At 46.9% G+C, this 18,716-nt stretch overlaps 1 protein-coding gene across 1 annotated transcript; it reads left to right on the top strand.

Moving 5' to 3' along the window:
• The first annotated feature begins 851 nt into the window (after positions 1-851).
• On the top strand, positions 852-2,921 carry FOXS1 (forkhead box S1). Its single transcript, XM_020990704.2, has one exon. It carries the CDS (start codon positions 976-978, stop codon positions 2,239-2,241), a length of 1,266 nt encoding a protein of 421 aa, XP_020846363.1. The 5' UTR covers positions 852-975; the 3' UTR covers positions 2,242-2,921.
• The last annotated feature ends 15,795 nt before the right edge of the window (positions 2,922-18,716 follow it).

The following is an 18,716-nucleotide window of genomic DNA, read 5'->3' as shown; positions in this document are numbered from 1 at the left end:
GGGCCAGGGGCTTCCCCACGCCCATCCTTTCTCCTCCTCCCTCCCAACGGCCCCCATTTTCCTCCCCAGCCTCACAGCCCTCTTCTCTCTCCTTTTCCACCTCTCCTACCTCCCCTCTCTGGCTCTTGGCCCTCATTCCTCCCCCTCCTTCCGCACCTCCTCGTTCTCCTCTCCTTCCTCACAACCCTTATTCTCTTCCTTCCCAACAGCTCCCCCAGAGGTCCCTCCATCTTTATAATCCCCCCCCCAGTTTATTCTCCCTTCATTCTCACACTCTCGTCTTCTCCCCACGAGGGACAAGAACAGTTGGGCCCTTGTTTGAAAAGGGGAAAGGATAAAGTAGTCAAGGGAGAGTGGGGTGACTGGAGAAGAAATATAAAGAGAAGGGAGATTGTGAGAGAGAGCAGGGAAAAGGAAGATAAGAAGGAAGAAGGCAAGAGAGAGATGGGGAGAAGAGAAACAGGGAAGTTAATAGAGAAGGCAAAGATAATATGGGGAGGGACAGAAGGGAAATAGGAGAGCTCTGAGCATAGCTAAGATTTAATGGGAAGAAAAGTGCTGAGACATATAAGGAGGTGGAGGAGAGGCCATAAGAAAGCTCGAGGAAGGAGAGGGGAGAGAAGCAGGATAAGGAGGCAGCTGGGAATCTCTAGTCCGACTCTGCATTTCTTTTTTCAGTTCTGCCCAGCCAACCCAGCCTCTGCCTCATCCTCCTGTTCTCCTTCCCCTGGGACCCTCAGCCCTGAAGCCTGTCGGGGCTGGGCCAAAGCTTGGCCCCTCCCTAGGCCCCCAGGAGCAGTGCTGTCTCTGATCGGGACTGGCAGCTGGGTGGGAAAGGGGTGGGGGTAGAGCGGCCTGATCCCTCCCCTCCAGCCTTTCCAGGCCACAGGGGCTGGGCTGGCCAAGGGCTTTTAACCAGCTGGAGGAGGCTCCTGACCGGCTTTTGGCGGTGAAGGCTTCTGGGAAAGGAAAGAGATGCAGCCTGACTGTCCCACTCCACGGGGGCCCGGGAATGGCCAGGGCGGGGATTCAGCTCCCAGCCGGCATGGCCAGGACCCGGGTCCCAGCCGCCCTGGGGAGCTAGCCAAGCCCCCCTACAGCTATATTGCCCTCATCACCATGGCCATCCAGAGCTCCCCGGGCCAGAGAGCCACCCTCAGTGCCATCTACCACTACATCATGGGTCGCTTTGCCTTCTATCGAGACAACCGTCCTGGCTGGCAGAACAGCATCCGGCACAACCTGTCCCTCAACGAGTGCTTTGTCAAGGTGCCCCGAGATGACCGCAGACCTGGCAAGGGCAGCTACTGGACCCTGGACCCTGACAGCTACAACATGTTTGAGAATGGCAGCTTCCTGCGACGGAGGCGCCGCTTCACCCGCAAGAGGGGGTCTGAGCCTGACACTGAGACGCAGAGGAAGGCCAAGAGCAGGGCCCGTGGTGGGCCAGCTCGTGGGGGCTATCGGTCCTCTGGGATCCCAGACCCTCATAGCGATGCCCGAGAGCAGGAGGGGGCCTCTGGCCAGGCCAAGGCCACCACTGGACCGTGCTTAGCTCCACCACTGGAGCTGCCCGAGGCCCAGGGCCTGTGCCACACCAATCCAGAGACGTCACCCAATGAGAGCCTCTTTGGGGGACTTACAGATACTCTCCCTACAACCCCAGCTGGTCTCTACCTTTCCACTTCTGAGCCACTGGCCCTGCCAGCCTCACAGATGCTGATGGACCTGAAGGAGCCTCCTGAGCCAGCCAAGTCTCCTGGACAGAGGGTGGACCCTCGAGAGCTGCCACCCTCCTCCTCCTCCTCCTCCTCTTCCTCTTCTGCCTCTCCATGCCCAGCATTCAGCCTGCCCCCAGTCTTCCCTGCCCCTCAGGGCCCTCAGCCCTCCCCAGCCCGATTCCCCGAGGGTGAGGCCTACGGCAAGACAGGGCTGCCCATCTTTGGCAACTTTGGTGGGGCTGAAGCTCTGGGTGGCAGCTACCAGTGCCGTGTGCAAGCCCTGAGCTTCTGCATGGACGAGCGGGGCTGTGGCCCAGCCCTGGATCATCTGCTTGCACCCACTGCAGCTGCCCCAGCCACCCCCACTCAGTCACCTCCCTTCCAATCCCCACTACCCCTTCGGGGGAACCAGAAGGAGCCCTGGACTGGGGGGCCATTCCCACTCCAGGGAGGAGGAAGCTACCAGCTAGGGCTACCCCACTGCCTCTATCGGACCCCAGGCATGTTCTTCTTTGAATGAAGTTTCCCTCCTGGTCTTCTGCTTCTTCCCCTGTACAACCAGGCAGGCCCCCCCACCGCTTCATGCAAGGACATGCTAAAGAATGGACTCTTACCTGAGGGCTAAAGCCATTTGATCCTCTTCAGGTGAAGACACCCTGCTCAATCTGTCCCCAGCACACTGGGTCTCTGACAGAAAGGGTGCCAGAGGTGGCAGACAGTAGGGCTCTCCCTAGGTGAAGATGGGGGACAGTGAGAGCTTTGGTTCCCAAAGCCAGATGAAAAAACTAAGGATTAAATCAGAGAGCTGGAAGGGATTTTGGAGGTCATCTAATCCAACGCCCTCATTTTACAAAGGAGGAAACTGAGAGACCCAAAAAAGGGAAATGACTCATCTAAGGTCACACAGCTAGTCATTAGGAGAGCCCGGGGCCCGAGCCCAGGTCTTCTGACTCTTCTTAATCCAAAGCTCTTCCCACTACTGAACGGGTCTGAAGAGGCAACAGAAACAGGAGATCTTTGTCTTCCTTAAATGACACAGGGTTCTGCCTGACCAGGATTCCAGAGTTTCATTTAGTGACCTCATGCCCTGGCCCCTCCATGGACAAACTTGGGGAGTGTGGGGAAGGAGGTGTGAGGCTGGATCTCTGTCAGATTTTACTCGACATTCTACTTAATAAAACAAGTGAGTCTTGAAACATACCATAAGCCTGGCCTGGTGGATGGGGTCCAGGACTCCTGGGTTCTTCCAGGGCTGCCTCTGGGTATCGGTCTCCCCACAGGGATAGGAATGGGGAATGGGTTGAGTTTCTTTGTCCCATGGGGACTGCCCTGCAGGGGGACTTTTGGTGGGAGTTTCCTGCCACTCAGGGAGGGGGGAAAGAGGGAGATTGGAGTGGGAGGAGGAAATAAAGGGGGAGGGAAAACCAGGGAAGGGGAGAGTCCAAAGAGAATACAATAAGGAAAAGGAGTCTATTCCTTGTCCTCCCTAGATGCTTTCCCTTCCTGCCCCTGAAACCTGGGGCTGGGTATTCTCAGGGCCTCTGCACTGACCAAGAGTCCCAGGGGACAGACAAGGAGGGAAATGGACTCCTTAGGACCTCCACTATCCTCCACCCCAATCCCAGGAACTTGTTCCTTCATCTTCTGGGCTCCTTCTCTCAGTGGTTGGGACACCTCTATAACCCACAAATCAGACACTCCCACCTCACCCCCACTCCAAGTCGTTCTTGCTATTTGGGAGGTCAGATCAGAGCTAGTGAGACCCAGGGGAGAGGCATCCCTGTTAGAGGCGAGGAGTTAAGATACTAATAGCATTATAATATTCAAGTCTCAGAATTGGAAGTACCCATAGAGATTCTCTATTCCAACTTCCTATTTATACAACTCCCCGGGGAGTTGAGGAAGTGATTTGCCTCTAGTCACAGAGTAAGCTCAAGGTAGAGCCAAGATTTGAACCCAGATCTACTGATTTTCAGGTCATTATTATTCCCCACTAGAATATTACCATATTCTGCCTTCCCTTTGTTCCATCCAGCACCTCCAGCCACTGGGGAGCAGGTTCCAAAGAGTCCAACCCTTCCTGAAATACGGTTTTCCTGGCCTCCTGCACTTTCCCACATCCCCAGTCTCGGGGAGAGTGAACCTGCAGCCCTGAGAGTTTTGTGCCTATTTCCTTCCCTTCCCCCTTCTTCTTTTCTGGAAGTCATCTGGGTCTCCTCCTTGTGATTAGGGAAATTAGGAGGGTCAGGGCAGGGGTAGCTTTCAGCCTCCCTCTAGACTAGCGGAATCACCAGGACCCTAGAACCCAGCCTCCCCCACTGCCACATCTCCCCTCTATCAGCTCTTGTGAATCAAGGAGAGGGCATGTTGCAGACTGAGAAACATGAGACATTGATGGTTAGAGGGCGGGGGCTGGCAGAGGAAGGCACTTGTTCCAAGGATGATGAATTCTCCTAAAAACTCTTCTTCTGATCCCTGGAATGAAAAAAGACCACAAGGCTGGGGGCCAGGATTCCTGGGTTGTATTTCCACACACACACCCTATCCTACTGGGATGTCCCTAGCAAGTGACTTCCTTTTTCAGAGCCCTTAATGTTCCCATCTGGACCATGGGAAGCCAGATCCTCAGGGTTTCTGGAGGAAGGGAGAGGGATGTTCACCCTCTCACTGGGCTGGGACAAGTCAGAGACTGTTGCTTCTAAGGTGCTGGTCTCTGCCAACCCCAGTACCTAGTCTGAGTGATCTCTGTATGTAGGTTTCCAGTAATCCTTTCTGACCAACTGACTCTGTTCAGTAAAGGCTGATGACAGATACCTGGGTGATGGATCCTGGGCTTCCCTTTTATAGTTAAATGTGTCCAACAGCACCCCTCCCTTCTTCCCATGCTCGGGGATTGGGGAGGATACTAGAGTCAGTCCTGGATCAAGTAGGATCCAGGGAAGGAAGAAAAGTGAGGGGTTGACAAAGGCCTCATATTGGTGACCATGCATAAGTGTGCAGAGACCAAGAGACATGCAATGTGTAGAGCCTCCATTAGGATGTAGACTCTATGAGATAGATACAGACAAGTGTGTAACAGATAACAAAGCTGGCTATGGTGACACACAGGTACGTAGACACACAATACCCAGGAATCAGCCTACCAGGATAGACGGACATACATCCACACTGATATAGGGAGGCTGGGGAGAGCAGGAGGCTGAGGTGGAAGAGGAGCAGCTACTGGTGACTGGAAATCTGAAGTGAGGCCCTCCAAGGACCCAGGCGGCTTTGAGGTTGAATGTCTGCCCGCTCAAGAGCCCCTGGGCAGGGGCTGGGAGGGACGAAAGGCCTGGGCACCGGGGTATGGAGGAGGACCAAACCATCAGCATTTGGGCTCTGAGGCCATAGCTGGGGGGTGGGGCATGCTGAGGGAAGATCTCTCGACATCCGGCAGCGAAGGAAGCACATAGGTGGGCAGGGAAGGAGAAGGCCTACACTATTCTCAGCCCTTCCTAAATCTTCATTCTTTCCTCCCTGGAAGTAAGCTCTCAGTTTTCTCCTCTGTCTTTGCTTGCCTCTTTGCTTTGCTAATCTCCTCTCCTACCTCTGTTCTCTCTTCCCTATCTGTTAGCCCTCACCTCCAGGAAGCCCCCCTGGCTGACTGGCCCAGCTGTGTGTGTCTGGGCTGGCTGATCAACCTAACTGACCTCTTCCTCCTCCCTCCCCGCCTTCCCCTCGCAGACTCCCTCCCTCCTTTCCCGGGACTCCCTAGGGGCCTGGGAGGAAGCAAGCCCGGGGAGCAGTGCCCTGAGCTGTCTGGTTCCCACAGACTCGCCCCTGCTGTGGGCAGCCCCTCATGGGGGCCAGGCCGGGTCTCAGAGAACGGGAGCTGAGCTGGGAAAGTGTTCCCAAGGCCAGCTGCATTCCCCCTACACACACACACACACACACACACACACACACACACACACATACTTCCCTCCTTTCTGTCTCCGAGGCTCCCCCCTCCCAGAGAAGATTCTGCCTCAGACTTTATGACCTCGATGACCTTAGAGGGTAGAGATGGAGGAGGGTAAAGTTGGTGATGGGAGAGAGGAAAGTGAAGGAAAGGGGGTTTCATGTGACTAAGAGCATGCCGTTTGTGCATAGCTGTGTGTGAGAGAGCAGGGGTGTACTTGTGTTGGGAGGGATGTATGATGAATCCAGTGGCTTTAGGGGGGTGTAAATGGTGAAAGAGAGGAGATGTATACCAAAGTAATATGTGAGCCCTTCATAAACCTTAAGATGCTATTTAAACTGTAATTATTATTACATTGTCTAGGTGTGTTTATCAAAGGCATAATTGTGAAGTATATGTATATTTCAGAGAGTTGTGTGTGTGTATGGAGGATGTGTTTGTGTGGCAGGCATGTGTGTTTAGGCCCTATACATGTATAGAGGATGTGTTTCAGGGGTGGCATGTGCGGGGTATACCATGAAGATATGTAAAAGGTATATATGCCACAAGTATGTGTTTGTATGGGAGAACAGATGGGAGAATTGATTGGGATCTCTGTTTCTATGGGGTCTATATGAATTCGGTGAAGGAGACAATTGGAATAAAGTGACTTGTCCAGGGTCACACAGCTAGTAAGTGTCTGAGGCCAGATTTGAACTCAGGTCCTCCAAACTCTAGGACTGGTGCTCTATCCAATGTACCACTCACCATCCCGAACATATGTATTTCTATAGATATTTGTGGAATGATATGTTACAAATATTCTTGACATACTACTCCAAATAGAAAACTATACCTAGAGTCAAGAAGACCTAAATTCAAATCTAGCCTTATGCACTCAGCTGCATGACTTTGGTCAAGTCACTTAATCTTTATCTGCCTCAGTTTCCTCAACTACAAAATGGGGATAATAATAGCACTTACCTCCCAAAGATGTTGTGAAGATCAAATGAGATAACATTTGTAAAATACTTAAAGCCCTATTTAAATGCTAACTCATTATTATCTGGGTTTATGTATGTACGGAGGAGTGTGTATGGAGGATGTGTGTGCGTGAAAGAAGTATGTGTGAAGGGGGATAATATCAGCACTGCTGTGTTTGTATGGGGCATCTGTGTATTAAGGGTGTTTGTATGGGGAGGTTATCTGAGTACGGACTGGAGAATCAGGGATGTGTGTCTGGTATGTGGGTGTATCAGAATGTGTTCTTTATCTGGCTTGTGTGCGTGTAGTGTGTGTGTGTGTGTGTGTGTGTGTGTGTGTGTGTGTGTGTGTGTGTATGGGGGGATATGTGTATATGGGAAATGTGTGTGTCAGGGGATGTGGAGTGAGGGGGGGTTTGTATGTTCTTTATCTGATGGCTCAGAGAGAGGCCTTTCCTTCCCCTGCCTGGAGCCCTTCCCAGGCTCATTCTTGCAGGGACCTTGTGACCCCAGTTCCTGTGCTCTTCCGTGCTGTCCCCTGAGCCCAAGGAGGGGGGAGGGAACGGGGAAGGGAGGAAACTAGCACCAGGCTTCAGATTTGGGGGATGGTGAAGGTCGTCCCAGACTCTCACTCCTCTGCTGGAAGCCCCCAGCCTACAACTCTCTCTACAGGATTCTCATTCCCCCCTTAGCCTCAGGCTTCTCCCACATAGAGACACGGCTTCTTGCTGAGCTAGGGCCCCTCTGCCAACCTCTCCTCCCTGGGCCCAGTTCCCACCATCTCCCTGGGTGGTGTTGGGAATGCTGGGGTAGAGTGGGGAGAGGGGATCCAGGGATTACAGAATTTATAGCTGGAAGGAACCTTAGCAATCATCTCGTCGTTGACTTATAGAATTTGAGCTTTTAGAGCTAGAGAACATAGAATATAAAATGTTATGGTTGGAATGGACCTTAGAGACCATTTATTCCAACCCCCTCATTTTAAAGGGATGGAAACTGAACCCCAGAGGGGTGAAGTGATTTGAAGAAGGGGAGAGATCCTTCACAGCCATGGGCCTGATGATCAGTTGTGGGAAACCTGCCCCATGGTCCCTTTCTGGGGGAAGGGGCAAAGAGCATCAGGGTCAATATACCCCCCAATTCCCCCATGTCTCCTATCTGGGAACAGACAGTCAGTGCTAAGCAATCAGCCTCTCTTGTTCTAAGCTTCCTCCCCACCTCAGCCTGGGATTCTCAGTTCTGAGCCTCACCAAGTAATGGAAATCGAGCTAGATTTAGAGTCAAAAGGTGAATTTTTGGATCCCCATTCTGGTACTTGGCAGCCAAGGGATCCCAAGCAAATCACTTCTCCTTTCTGTGACTCAGTTTCCCCAAATGGAAAAAGTGAAGAAGCTGGACTAAATGGTCCTTTCCAGCTATCCATTCTAACTATAACCAACATAAGCCACAGATTTCCTCATCTTTAAAAAGAGATGATCAGATTTAGAGTTGGAAGGAATCTTTTTTTAAAAATTTGGACATGTGATGTCATTCATGAGGGAAACTCCCTCCACCGCTGCTGATTGATAACTCCTCTATAATTTACTCTCTTTAAAAATTGCCTGGGAACATTGAAAGGTGAAATAGCTAGACAGACCATGATCATACAGTCATTATGTATCAGAAAGGAATTTGAGCCCAGGTCTTCCTGACTCCTAGGACAGCCCTGTAGCCACCGCTTTGTAAGACCTTGAATGAAAGACCCCTTTTGCAACCTGACTTAATAATAGCTAGCATTTGTTATATGTAGCTTTAAGGTTTGTCAAGGGCTTTAAAGCCAAGGGTTTTACAAATATTATCTCATTTCATGCTTACAACAGCTCTGTGAGGTAGGTGCTATTATCATCCCCATTTTACAGGTAAGGAAACTGAGGCTGAGAGAGAGATCCAGTGACTTACCCATAGCTAGTCAGCAAGTATCTGAGGCAAGATTCAAAATCAGGTTTTACTAACTCCAAGTCTAACTCCACTCCACAAAACTGCTTAAGATTGTTATGAGAGCATAGCCTCGAACAAAACAAACTTCCTGATTCTGAAATGAAAGATTAAAAGGGACAAAGGAAAACTAGGATCCCTTCAAATGAGGAACATCTGAACAAATTATGGCACATGAACCTGGAAAAGGTTTTCAAATACACAAAAGAGAACAGAAAGAAACACTGACAAGCAGGATAGTTTTGAAAGTAAAACATGGAATTAGTGTGTGTGTGTGTGTGTGTGTGTGTGTGTGTGTGTGTGTGTGTGTGTGTATGGGAGAGAGAGAGAGAGAGAAAAGGTCTCTCTCTCACCTTAAATAGAAATACAAAGGCCCCTCACTAGCCCACCTTACTACTTACAGCAGGGAAGCTTTGACCTATTCCACTCCTGACTGGACCAATTCACACCTCCCTAGGCAGCCTGGTGGCCCTGGTCTGGGGGGAGGGGTACATTCACCATATTGGTTTGGATTTAGTGCTAACATCCAAGGCTTTAGCCCTGCTGTATCTTAGGACTTCTCTGTCTGACTTCTCCACCGTGCTCCAGCCTTGGGTCCCTCCCTATTGCCCTTCCATTTTCAACTTTCTTTTGGTTTTTGTCTTCCCCCTTTAGATTACAAGCTCCTTGAAGCCAGGGACTGTTTTTCCTTTTTCATTTTTTGTATCTCCAGCACTTAGCACAGTGACTGGCACAAAGTAGGTGCTTAATAAATATTTCTTGACTATTAGCTACTACAGCTCAGGATTCCTGAGCTTAGAATCTGCAGGCTTCAGCCTTTCCAGTTGCAGACATTATAGATATGTACCACGACATCCAGCTAGCATGTGCTTTTTTTTTAAACCATTTTTTTTCACTTTATTATACAAAAAAGGGGGAAGGGGGAAACAAAACTTCCAAAGTTGCTGCAGCCAGACATCTCTAGCCATCCCACCTTCACCCCTCCCTTCCCAGTGATGGAAATCCAAGTTGTGGCCATAGTGGTTGAAACCTACAAGGCACTCTCTAAATATTAGAAAAAATGGGGGGGGGCTCCATAACCCTCCATTAGGCTCTCCCCTCAAAAAGAAAAAGACAAAAAACAAAAACCTACCCTACCAACCTGTCCCAGTGCCAAAATGCACTTAGTGTGACCTCTTACAGTACCAACACCCTCCCCCCACCTACCCACCTTCAATCTTGTCTGCAATTGTAAGAATTTTTCAATGGAGGGGGGCGGGAAGTCCTAGGTTTGGTTTTTTTTGTTTGTTTGTTTGTTTATACTAAAACATAGTCCACCTGAAATACAACAGTGGTAGGGCCAGTCAACTAAGGGCAGGAAGTGGGATTGATTTCCTGCTGGGTGTTAGGGGATGGAGAGAGACAGGCAAACACAGTCAAGTAGCAAACAGATGAACCCCTCCACCATCTCCAGGTGTAGGACAAAGGGATGGAAGAGAATCCCCCCCCCTTCACCCTAAGCATCTGTTTTCCTGAGGTCAGGGCATAGATTGTCGGGCTACCTTTGGGAGAGTCTACCAGTCACTCCACTGGGTCTGTCAAGGTTTCTCCTCTTCCCACTCAGCATCAATTTCCAGTTTCCCTCCATCCCTTAGTTTTCCCATCATGGAAGATAAAATTAAATGGAAAGCCTAAATAAGTCACTGACATGATTGTTTTTTTAAAATCCAAATTTAGTCAAACATCTAGAAAATGATATTTACAGAAATAAATCTAAAGTGGCTTGGGGGTGTCAGGTAGGCTAGGGAACTGGGGGGAAAGGGGGGAGGTCAGCTGCATCCAGCAGCCTTTAGCAAACTGAAACATTTCAATAAAAACTAGGCTACCTCGGTGGATATAGGGGCCCAGCCTGAGGAATGAGTGAAGGCTGAAATATGCATATGAAAAGTTCTCAATCCACCCCCAGACTCTCAGATCCTGAGGTAGGCTGCATATTGCCAGCCTCTGCTCCTCATCCTAGCTACCCAGAACCAAGTCTGCAGCTCCTCCCTAGAAACAAAACTCCCTAGGGCCTAAGATACCCCCCAACCTCATGCCATCTAGGTCAGAGAATCATTACCCCCCCCCAAAAAAAAGAAATAGTAAATGCTTTTTTCAAAAAGAGTAAACAGTATTAAATGGAGATTCAAGGTTTCATATACAGCCCCCTTTTTATGTAGATGGAAATGTTCTCTTTTTTGGTATTTGAGTTCAGAATAAAAAACTAAAATTTAAAAAATCTTTCCTACAAGGGATGACCCCATAGGCAGGAGAGGGGAGAGCAATATATTCAGAAATGGAGAAGATACAAAAAAAAAAGATATCAGTAAAAATAAATCTTTAAAAAGATTGCTACGGAGAAATCATTTTTCAAACTTTAAAGTGCTGAAGCCCTGGGTTTAAGCCTAGAACATTTTCATAAAACTCCCCTCATAGAGGGAGAGAACGATGGGTCCACCCCAGTGCGTCTGTGGAGAGGTAGAATTGGCCTGAGAGCTTGGGATAGGGGTGGGGAACCTTCGATCTCAAGTCCACATTTGGCCCTCTAGGTCCTTGGATGCAGCTTTTTGACCGAGTCCAAGTTTTACAGAACAAATTCTTTTATTAAGGGGATTTGTTCTATGAAGCAGGTTCCCCACCCCTGGCTTAGGAGAACAGAGACATGCCTGCTTCAAGAGAGGAAAGGGTTCCAGACCCTTTATGGGGAGAAATCCATAGAAAAAGAGGTCAGCTTTTGAAGACAGACATGCAGTGCAAGCCAGAACCTCAACAGGTCCCTAATTTCTGCCTGGACTCCTCTTGTAAACTTCTGGATCAACTCTGCCTCTCACACCGGGGGAAAAGGGGCGGAGCCCTCCTCTCCACCCAAGGGTAGATCTCATGCAAATGATCCAGGCTTGAACCCAGGCTTACAGTGCTGTGGAATCTGGAGCTCCCTATGTTATCACACATGCAGCGGCAGAAGTCCGATGATGAGCGTTATAATATAATTCTTTCTCTCATATTATATTACATAGAAAGTTATAACTTCTAAGTTATGTTACATTATATAAGTGATGTTACATAATTATATATCTGACTCTATGTAATGTTTTACATACAGTTTATAAATCACTGTCATATCATTACCTAATATGATCCTCACAACCAATCTGCGACATAGGTAAGGCAAGTTGTTCAGTCATTTCTCAGTCCTGTCCAACTCTACATGACCCCATTTGAGGTTTTCTGGGCAAAGATACTGGAGTAGTGTGCCATTTCCTTCTCCAGCTCAAACACTGAGGCAAACAGGGTTGAGTGACTTGCTCAGGGTCACATAGCTACTAAATATCTGAGGCCAAATTGGAACTTAGGAGGATGAGTCTTCCTGACTCCAGGCCCAGTGTTCTATCCACTGTAGCACCCAACTGTCCCATATGGCAAGTATTATCCCCATTTTGTAGAATTGGGGGCTGAGGTGCCAAGAGAAAAATGACTTGTCCAAGGTCACACAGTGTCACAGCCAGGACTTAAACCTGGTTGTGCCCTTACAGCACACTGCCCCTCCTACAACAGAGAAGGATTATATCTCAATAGCTCAGGAGGCTGAATATAGAGTCTTGATAATCAAATGGATTTGTAATGTAATTAACCTGGATATTCCCTCCCGACATGCACCTGGAGCCCATCTCTGCTGCAAGGCCTCCACCACAATGAGCAGAACCTTGCAGCAAATTTATCAGAGGACATGGACAAGAGTCCCACAGGATGAGCAATTCAATTAGGGATGAATATAGAGACATACCTGTACAGGACAGAAAAGGAACTGTACCAAAGCTTCCAGGAGGTACTTTAATCTGCTAGCTCTGTTTCCTGCCTGGGGTTCCCCACATGGGCAAAAGTTGCCATCGGCAGTAAGGGAAGGAGCATTTATAGATTCATAGTTTGTTAGGGAGAGAAGAGATTTTAGAACATGGAACATGGAATGCCAGAGTAAGAAGAGAGCCTAAAAGTCAACTGGTCCAACCTTCTCTTTGTACAGGAGAGGAAACTGAGGCCCAAGGTGGGAAAGGCATATGTTCCAAGTTGCAAATTAATGAACAGGAAGACGATTTGGGGGCTGGGCAGGTCAAGGGCAGGGTGGGGGTGGAAGAGCTGGTACAGCCCAGCCCAGACTGAGGCACTGGCTGGGTGCTGAGTCCCAGTCGTTGTGATCTCATCTCCCTGCTCCACCTTGGACTCCCCCGACACTCCTGAGACCAGTGCCCCCGCCCAGGCCGGCTTCCTGCCCTCACATTCTTTCCATTCTGGCCTCCCCACATGGCTGTTGGCAGCCCCCTGGGCCCCAGCCTTCCAGAATCAGAAAGGGAGGAACAGGAAGACCATCTTAGAACAGGCAGCCACTCTGCAACCCAGGTCTCAATGTAATTATAATATTAACTCCATCCAAAAAGCATTTATTAATAACAGTTATGGGATTTTAAGGTTTGCAAAGGGCTCTGCTCACAACTTCGTGAGGTAGGTATCACTAACGTTATTATCCCCATTTTATAGATGGAGAAACTGAGATTTTGGTTGTGATATGTGTATGGTCACATAACTAATAAGTCCCAGAGCCAGGAGTCTAACTCAGGCACTAGTATGATGGTAAATGTTTAACTGGTTCTCCAGACAGAATGTTCTCATAACACACACTTTTTTTTTTGCTTTTTAGTGAGACAATCAGGGTTAAGTGACTTGCCCAGAGTCACACAGCTAGTAAGTGTCAATTGTCTGAGGTCACATTTGAACTCAGTCCTCCTGACTCCAAGGCTGGAGCTCTATCCACTGCGCCACCTAGCTGCCCCCATGACATACTTTTAAGTTTAATCTGCAGTATTAAATATTTCTCCGTCATTTTTAAAAATCTAAACAATAAGTAAAACAATAAATCAAACCTTGCTTTGTAGCTTATGGATTTTCAAGGTGCAAATGCTAACAAGGAAATTTTAACAACCAGCTCTGGGGAACCAGTATTAGCCAGATCTAGCAAAGATCTCAGGTTTCCTGACTCCCCATCAGTCTTTCCATGTACCAGGCTGCCTTTCATAAGTGTAAAAAAAAAAAGTCTCCAAAAGAAAACAGATATAACCAGCACAGCAGGACCCAAGATCACTGTCACTAATTTGCTTCATTTCTCCGTGCCTCCATTCTCTCATAAACTGTTCCCATCAGGCATTCTTGGAGGTTCACAGGGAGAGGGCAGAGATAGGTACTAGACCTGAAATAGAACATTGAAAGAAGAAGAAGAAGAATAACAAAAATAGAGAGAACTCCCTCTACCATTTCAGGAAGGCACCTTCTCTCCAACTTTCAGTCTTTGGAGAGTTGTCTAGAGTCCTGAGAAGTTAAGTGACTTGATCAAGATCACCCAATTAGTATTTGTTAGAAGTGGGACTCGAACCCAGATCTCCCTGGGTTCTCTCAGGAACCTCTCAGGATGCTCTCCATCCACTATGCCTCTCAAAGCTTAATTGTGTGTACATGATACATACATATTATATTTACATATACATATAACATAACACACAACATAACAAACATATAATATACACATATGTTATATGGGTACGTGTGTGGTGAAAGTTTCGTGTTCACAAAAAATTTTCTATACATTAACTTTTTTTAAAAAGTAGCATTAATGTCTTTTTTAAAATCATTTTCCCATGACTCTACTGTCCCATTCACCAGAGAGCCCTCCTGGTAACACAGAAGTAATACAGTTAGCCAAAACAAATTAAGACACGATAAGTCTGCCATGACTGACAATGTATGCCTCATTCCACACCTGTATTTCACCACCTCTCTGATAAAAAAGAGGGGGGTGTGCTTCACCATGAGTCCCATGATGAAGTCTTCAGTATCTCCACCTGCTCAGGGCAGCTGGTGGTAGTGGTCTCTTTTTAATCATTCCAACCAGACTTTCCCTCATCCCTGATTCCCCCAAGCTCTCTTAGTTTGACCAGCAATGGGATCCCCTTCTTTTTTTTTCTTTATTTGTGGAATTCTTTTTTTTTAATTTTTCATTAATTTATTTATTTTTAGTTTTCAACTTTCACTTCCACAAGATTTTGAGTTCCAAATTTTCTCCCCATCTCGTCCCCTCTCACCCCAAGACAGAGTGCATTCTGAATACCCCTTCCCTTACTCTGCCCTCCCTCCTATCCCCATGCTCTTATCCCCTCCTCTTCTATTTTCCTGTAGGACAGGATAGATTTCTGTACCCCATTGCCTGTAAATCTTATTTAATGGGATCCATTTCTTGATCGAGTTGAGGCACTATCGGGTTAAAAACTCAAAACGTTTAGCATATCATTAAGGGAGTGATCTACAAAGAAGGTGCAGGTTTAGCTAAGGCTCCAATTTCAAAAGGTAAGGTATAGTTGAATAGGTTCTAGACTGGAAGCTAGAGGAGCCAGGTTCTAGTCCCAGCTCCCAGCTGAACTGGCTGTGTGACTTGAGGCAAGTCACCTTACCTCTCTGGGCTTTGGCTTCTTCCTCTGTGCCATGGGCACAACTGCTTCCCTACTTCCTTCACTGTTGTGTAGTGAAAAAAAAAAGTGCTTTGCAAATTGTAAAGCCCTGTTCTGGGAGCAGTATTATGCACAAAGGTGTAGCCTTGATAACTTGCAACGCAGGTCTGTCTGCTCTTTCAGGGAACAAGTTTACTCCACCTCCTTCAACAATTTTCTTTTGTTCTTTTTGAATCCTAAGCACTTAGCACGGTGCCTGGCACAAAGTAGCCACTTAAAAGTCTATTGCCTGAATGGCTGTTCTTCCCACCACCACATTCCCTCCTCAAGATGTGAGAACAGAGACCAGGAGAGTAACTGGACACTGGGGAGTTGGGCGTTAACAAGCAGCAGCCCATGTTTCTGCAGCCCTTTACAATGTATCATTTTCTTTCTTTTTTTTTTTGTTTAAATTTTTAATTAATTTATTTTGATTTATCAACAATCACTTCCATAAGCTTTTGAGTTTTAAATTTTTCTCCCCCTCCCTCCCCACCTCCCTTCCCAAGATGGCTGCAATCTGATACAGGTTATACATATACATTCCTATTAAACATATTTTCACATTAGTGATGTTGCAAGGAAGAATTAGAACCAATAGGAGGAACCACCAGAAAAAGGAAAAAAAAAACACAACAGAAGAAAAAAATAGCAAATGGTATGCTTTGATCTACATTCAAATCCCATAGTTCTTTCTTTGGATGTAGACAGCATTTTCCATCATGAGGCCTTTGAAGATGTCTTAGATCCTTGTATTGCTGAGAAGAGTTAAGTCTATCAACATTAGTTATCACACAAGGTGACTATTACTGTGTACAAGGTATCATTTTCAAAAGGCTTGTGGACCTGTGAAGGAAACGTAAGGAGAGCCTATTGGGTGAGAAAAGAATACAGGATTTGCTGTAGGAGGCCTTGGGCTAGATGCGTGAGTCTTGTGACCCAAGGCAAATGACTTTCCCTCTCTCAACCTCAGTGCCTTCATCTCTACAATGGGATGATCCTCTGGCACACTTAGTAAGCTTTAAAGCTTAGAGGAAAAAAGAATAACAGACTTAAAACCATCAGAAATGGTCATTGCAATGCAAATGAAAAGAAGACTAAGAAGTCCAATGTGAACCCTGCAAACGCTAGAGACCAAGCTTAGCTCCAAGGGAGAGAGAGAAGAAAACACATCGCCCTCCCCTTACTTTTCACGGAGGGAGGACACAACTCAGGCAGGGAAAGAACACTGCCTAGAACCACAGACTTTTCTGGATATATTAGGCAATTGGGCAGGACTTTTTTTTCTTCTTTTTTTTAATTGTTCATGAAAAGGTATGGCTTTCCTGGAGGGTGGGAGGAGAGGGATGCAGCTGGAGATGTAGGTCATGTGGAAACAAAAGGTATCAGTAAAAATCTATTTTTTAAAAAAAATGATTGTCACAAAGTTACAAAGAACACATTTGACTCCAAAGAAGAGATATGAGAGGCCTTCCCCTAATCCTTTGCAGAGCTCTGTGTGTGTGTGTGTGTGTGTGTGTGTGTGTGTGTGTGGCTGGGGGGTGGGAGGAGAGAAGAGGAGCAGATCCCGGATGATGGAACATTACATTTTATCAATACATTTTTTACTTTGTTTTTTTCTTCTTCTTCTTTTTCTTAAAAAAAAATCTGTTAAAAGGATGGATGAGGGGGAAGGAAGGAAGGATACATAGAAATGCAGCAATTTTAAAAAATATATCAATAAAAATTTGGTTAAAAAAAACTGATAGGAACATGAGTCGTTCTGAGCCTGCAGTCAAGATGACTTGAGTTCATCAGCCTCAGACACTTTTCTAATTGTATGACCCTGGGCAAGTCACTTAATCTGTTTGCCTCAGTTTCCTCAACTGTAAAATGGGGATAATAACAGTATCTACCTTGAAGGGTTGTTGTGAGGATCACATGAGACATTTGTAAAATCCTTAACACAATGCCTGGCACGTAGTAGGTGCTATATAAATGCTTGTTCCCCTCCCTTCCCCTTCTTGTTATTCTGATTGTGCTGCCTCATTGTGGGGTAGTTGTGACCTTGAGTTCTCAAAGGCTCTGTCAGCCGAGTGTAAGCTGTGGCAGGCCCTGTGGATCAGAAAAGGCTTCAGCTAGGGCCCGGGTGACTTGTCATCTGGGATTCAGTCTAGCTAAGTTTAGAGGTTCACCACCATACTGATTTCAAGTAAAGTAAAAGTGGCTTGTCCTCTGTAATCCATGCAACTATCCAAGGCATAGAGAGGCTAAGATCTCCACTGGCAAAGGGGGTACCCTTACTAATAAAGTCATAGCTCTTTGAAGCATCAAAGCCAGTAGTATTATTACAGATGGGAAAACTGAGACCTATTTGTAATGGAAATTACAGAAAGGAAGAGGAAGTAAGTGATTTGGCCAAGGCTACATAGAAAATTAGTGGTCAACCTTGAACTCGAATAACAACCACAAAAAAATAATCAAAACTGAATACTGTGCAATGATTATGACCAAGCTTGGCCCTGAAGAAGAGATATTGAAGTTCGCCTCCATCCTTTCTTTGCAGAGGTGGAGGGCTATGGGTATGGCACATTGCGTACACTGGCAGACTTGGCTAATATTCTGGTTAATTTTGCTAAACTTTCATTTCTCTTTTAATCTTTGTCATAAGAGGTGGTTTTACAGGTTGGGAGAGGATATGTTAGGAAATGAAAGTTATGTAAAAACAAAAGATACTGATAAAATTTCTACATAACCAAGGACCATCTGTAGCCACATAGGAAGCAGTATATGATGCTGAGCAAAGTGACCTGGGTGGAGCATTTTAACTTTTTTTTTATAACCCTAGGTAAGAAGGATTTTTTTCATAAGTCATTCAAGTTAAAACTATGGTGTGTCTAATAGGCTTGGGTATATTACCACCTGATAAATAAAGGAATTTTGATGCTAAGAAAAACAAAACCACTTAGACCTCTTCCCTATGATCCCAGGGCACTACCAGCCTTTCTATTCTTGTGTTTTTTGGTGTGTGTGTGGGGGGGGGTGGTTTAGGCAATTGGGGTTAAGTGACTTGCCCAGGGTCACACAGCTAGCAAGTATGTCAAGTGTTTGGTCTGAGGCCGGATTTGAACTCAGGTCCTCCTGACTTCAGGGCCGGCACTCTATCCACCGCACTACCTAGTTGCCCCTAGTCTTTCTATTCTTGAGAGGCAGCCTAGTAGAGTGGATTGAGTGCTGGTCCTGGGGGTCAGGAGGACCCACCTGGGTTTAAATCCTGCCTCAAATGTTTGCTAACTATGTGACTGTAGTCATTTAACCTATCTGAGCCTCAGTTTCCTTATTTGTAAAAATAGGGATGATAATACCAGTATAATAATGATGAGGTGCTGTTGCACCGTATCTTGGAAGGTTGTTTTGAGATCATATGAAACCATGTAGGACCATGGAGTCCCTACTGCCTATTGGGGTAGAGGCTTGAGAGTTGGAAAGATAAGCCTGTTTCTCTTGGGTCATCGAAGGTAAATGGGGATGGGGAAGTCGAGAGCAGCTGAAGTCAGGGTGGAGACAGACAAAGCCTCCTCACTAGGGCAGG

Source organism: Phascolarctos cinereus, unplaced genomic scaffold, assembly GCF_003287225.1.
Source record: "Phascolarctos cinereus isolate Bilbo 61053 unplaced genomic scaffold, phaCin_HiC Scaffold_2;HRSCAF=192, whole genome shotgun sequence".
In the NCBI taxonomy this organism is placed as follows: domain Eukaryota; kingdom Metazoa; phylum Chordata; class Mammalia; order Diprotodontia; family Phascolarctidae; genus Phascolarctos; species Phascolarctos cinereus.
This window is presented reverse-complemented; position numbering and strand designations above follow the sequence as displayed.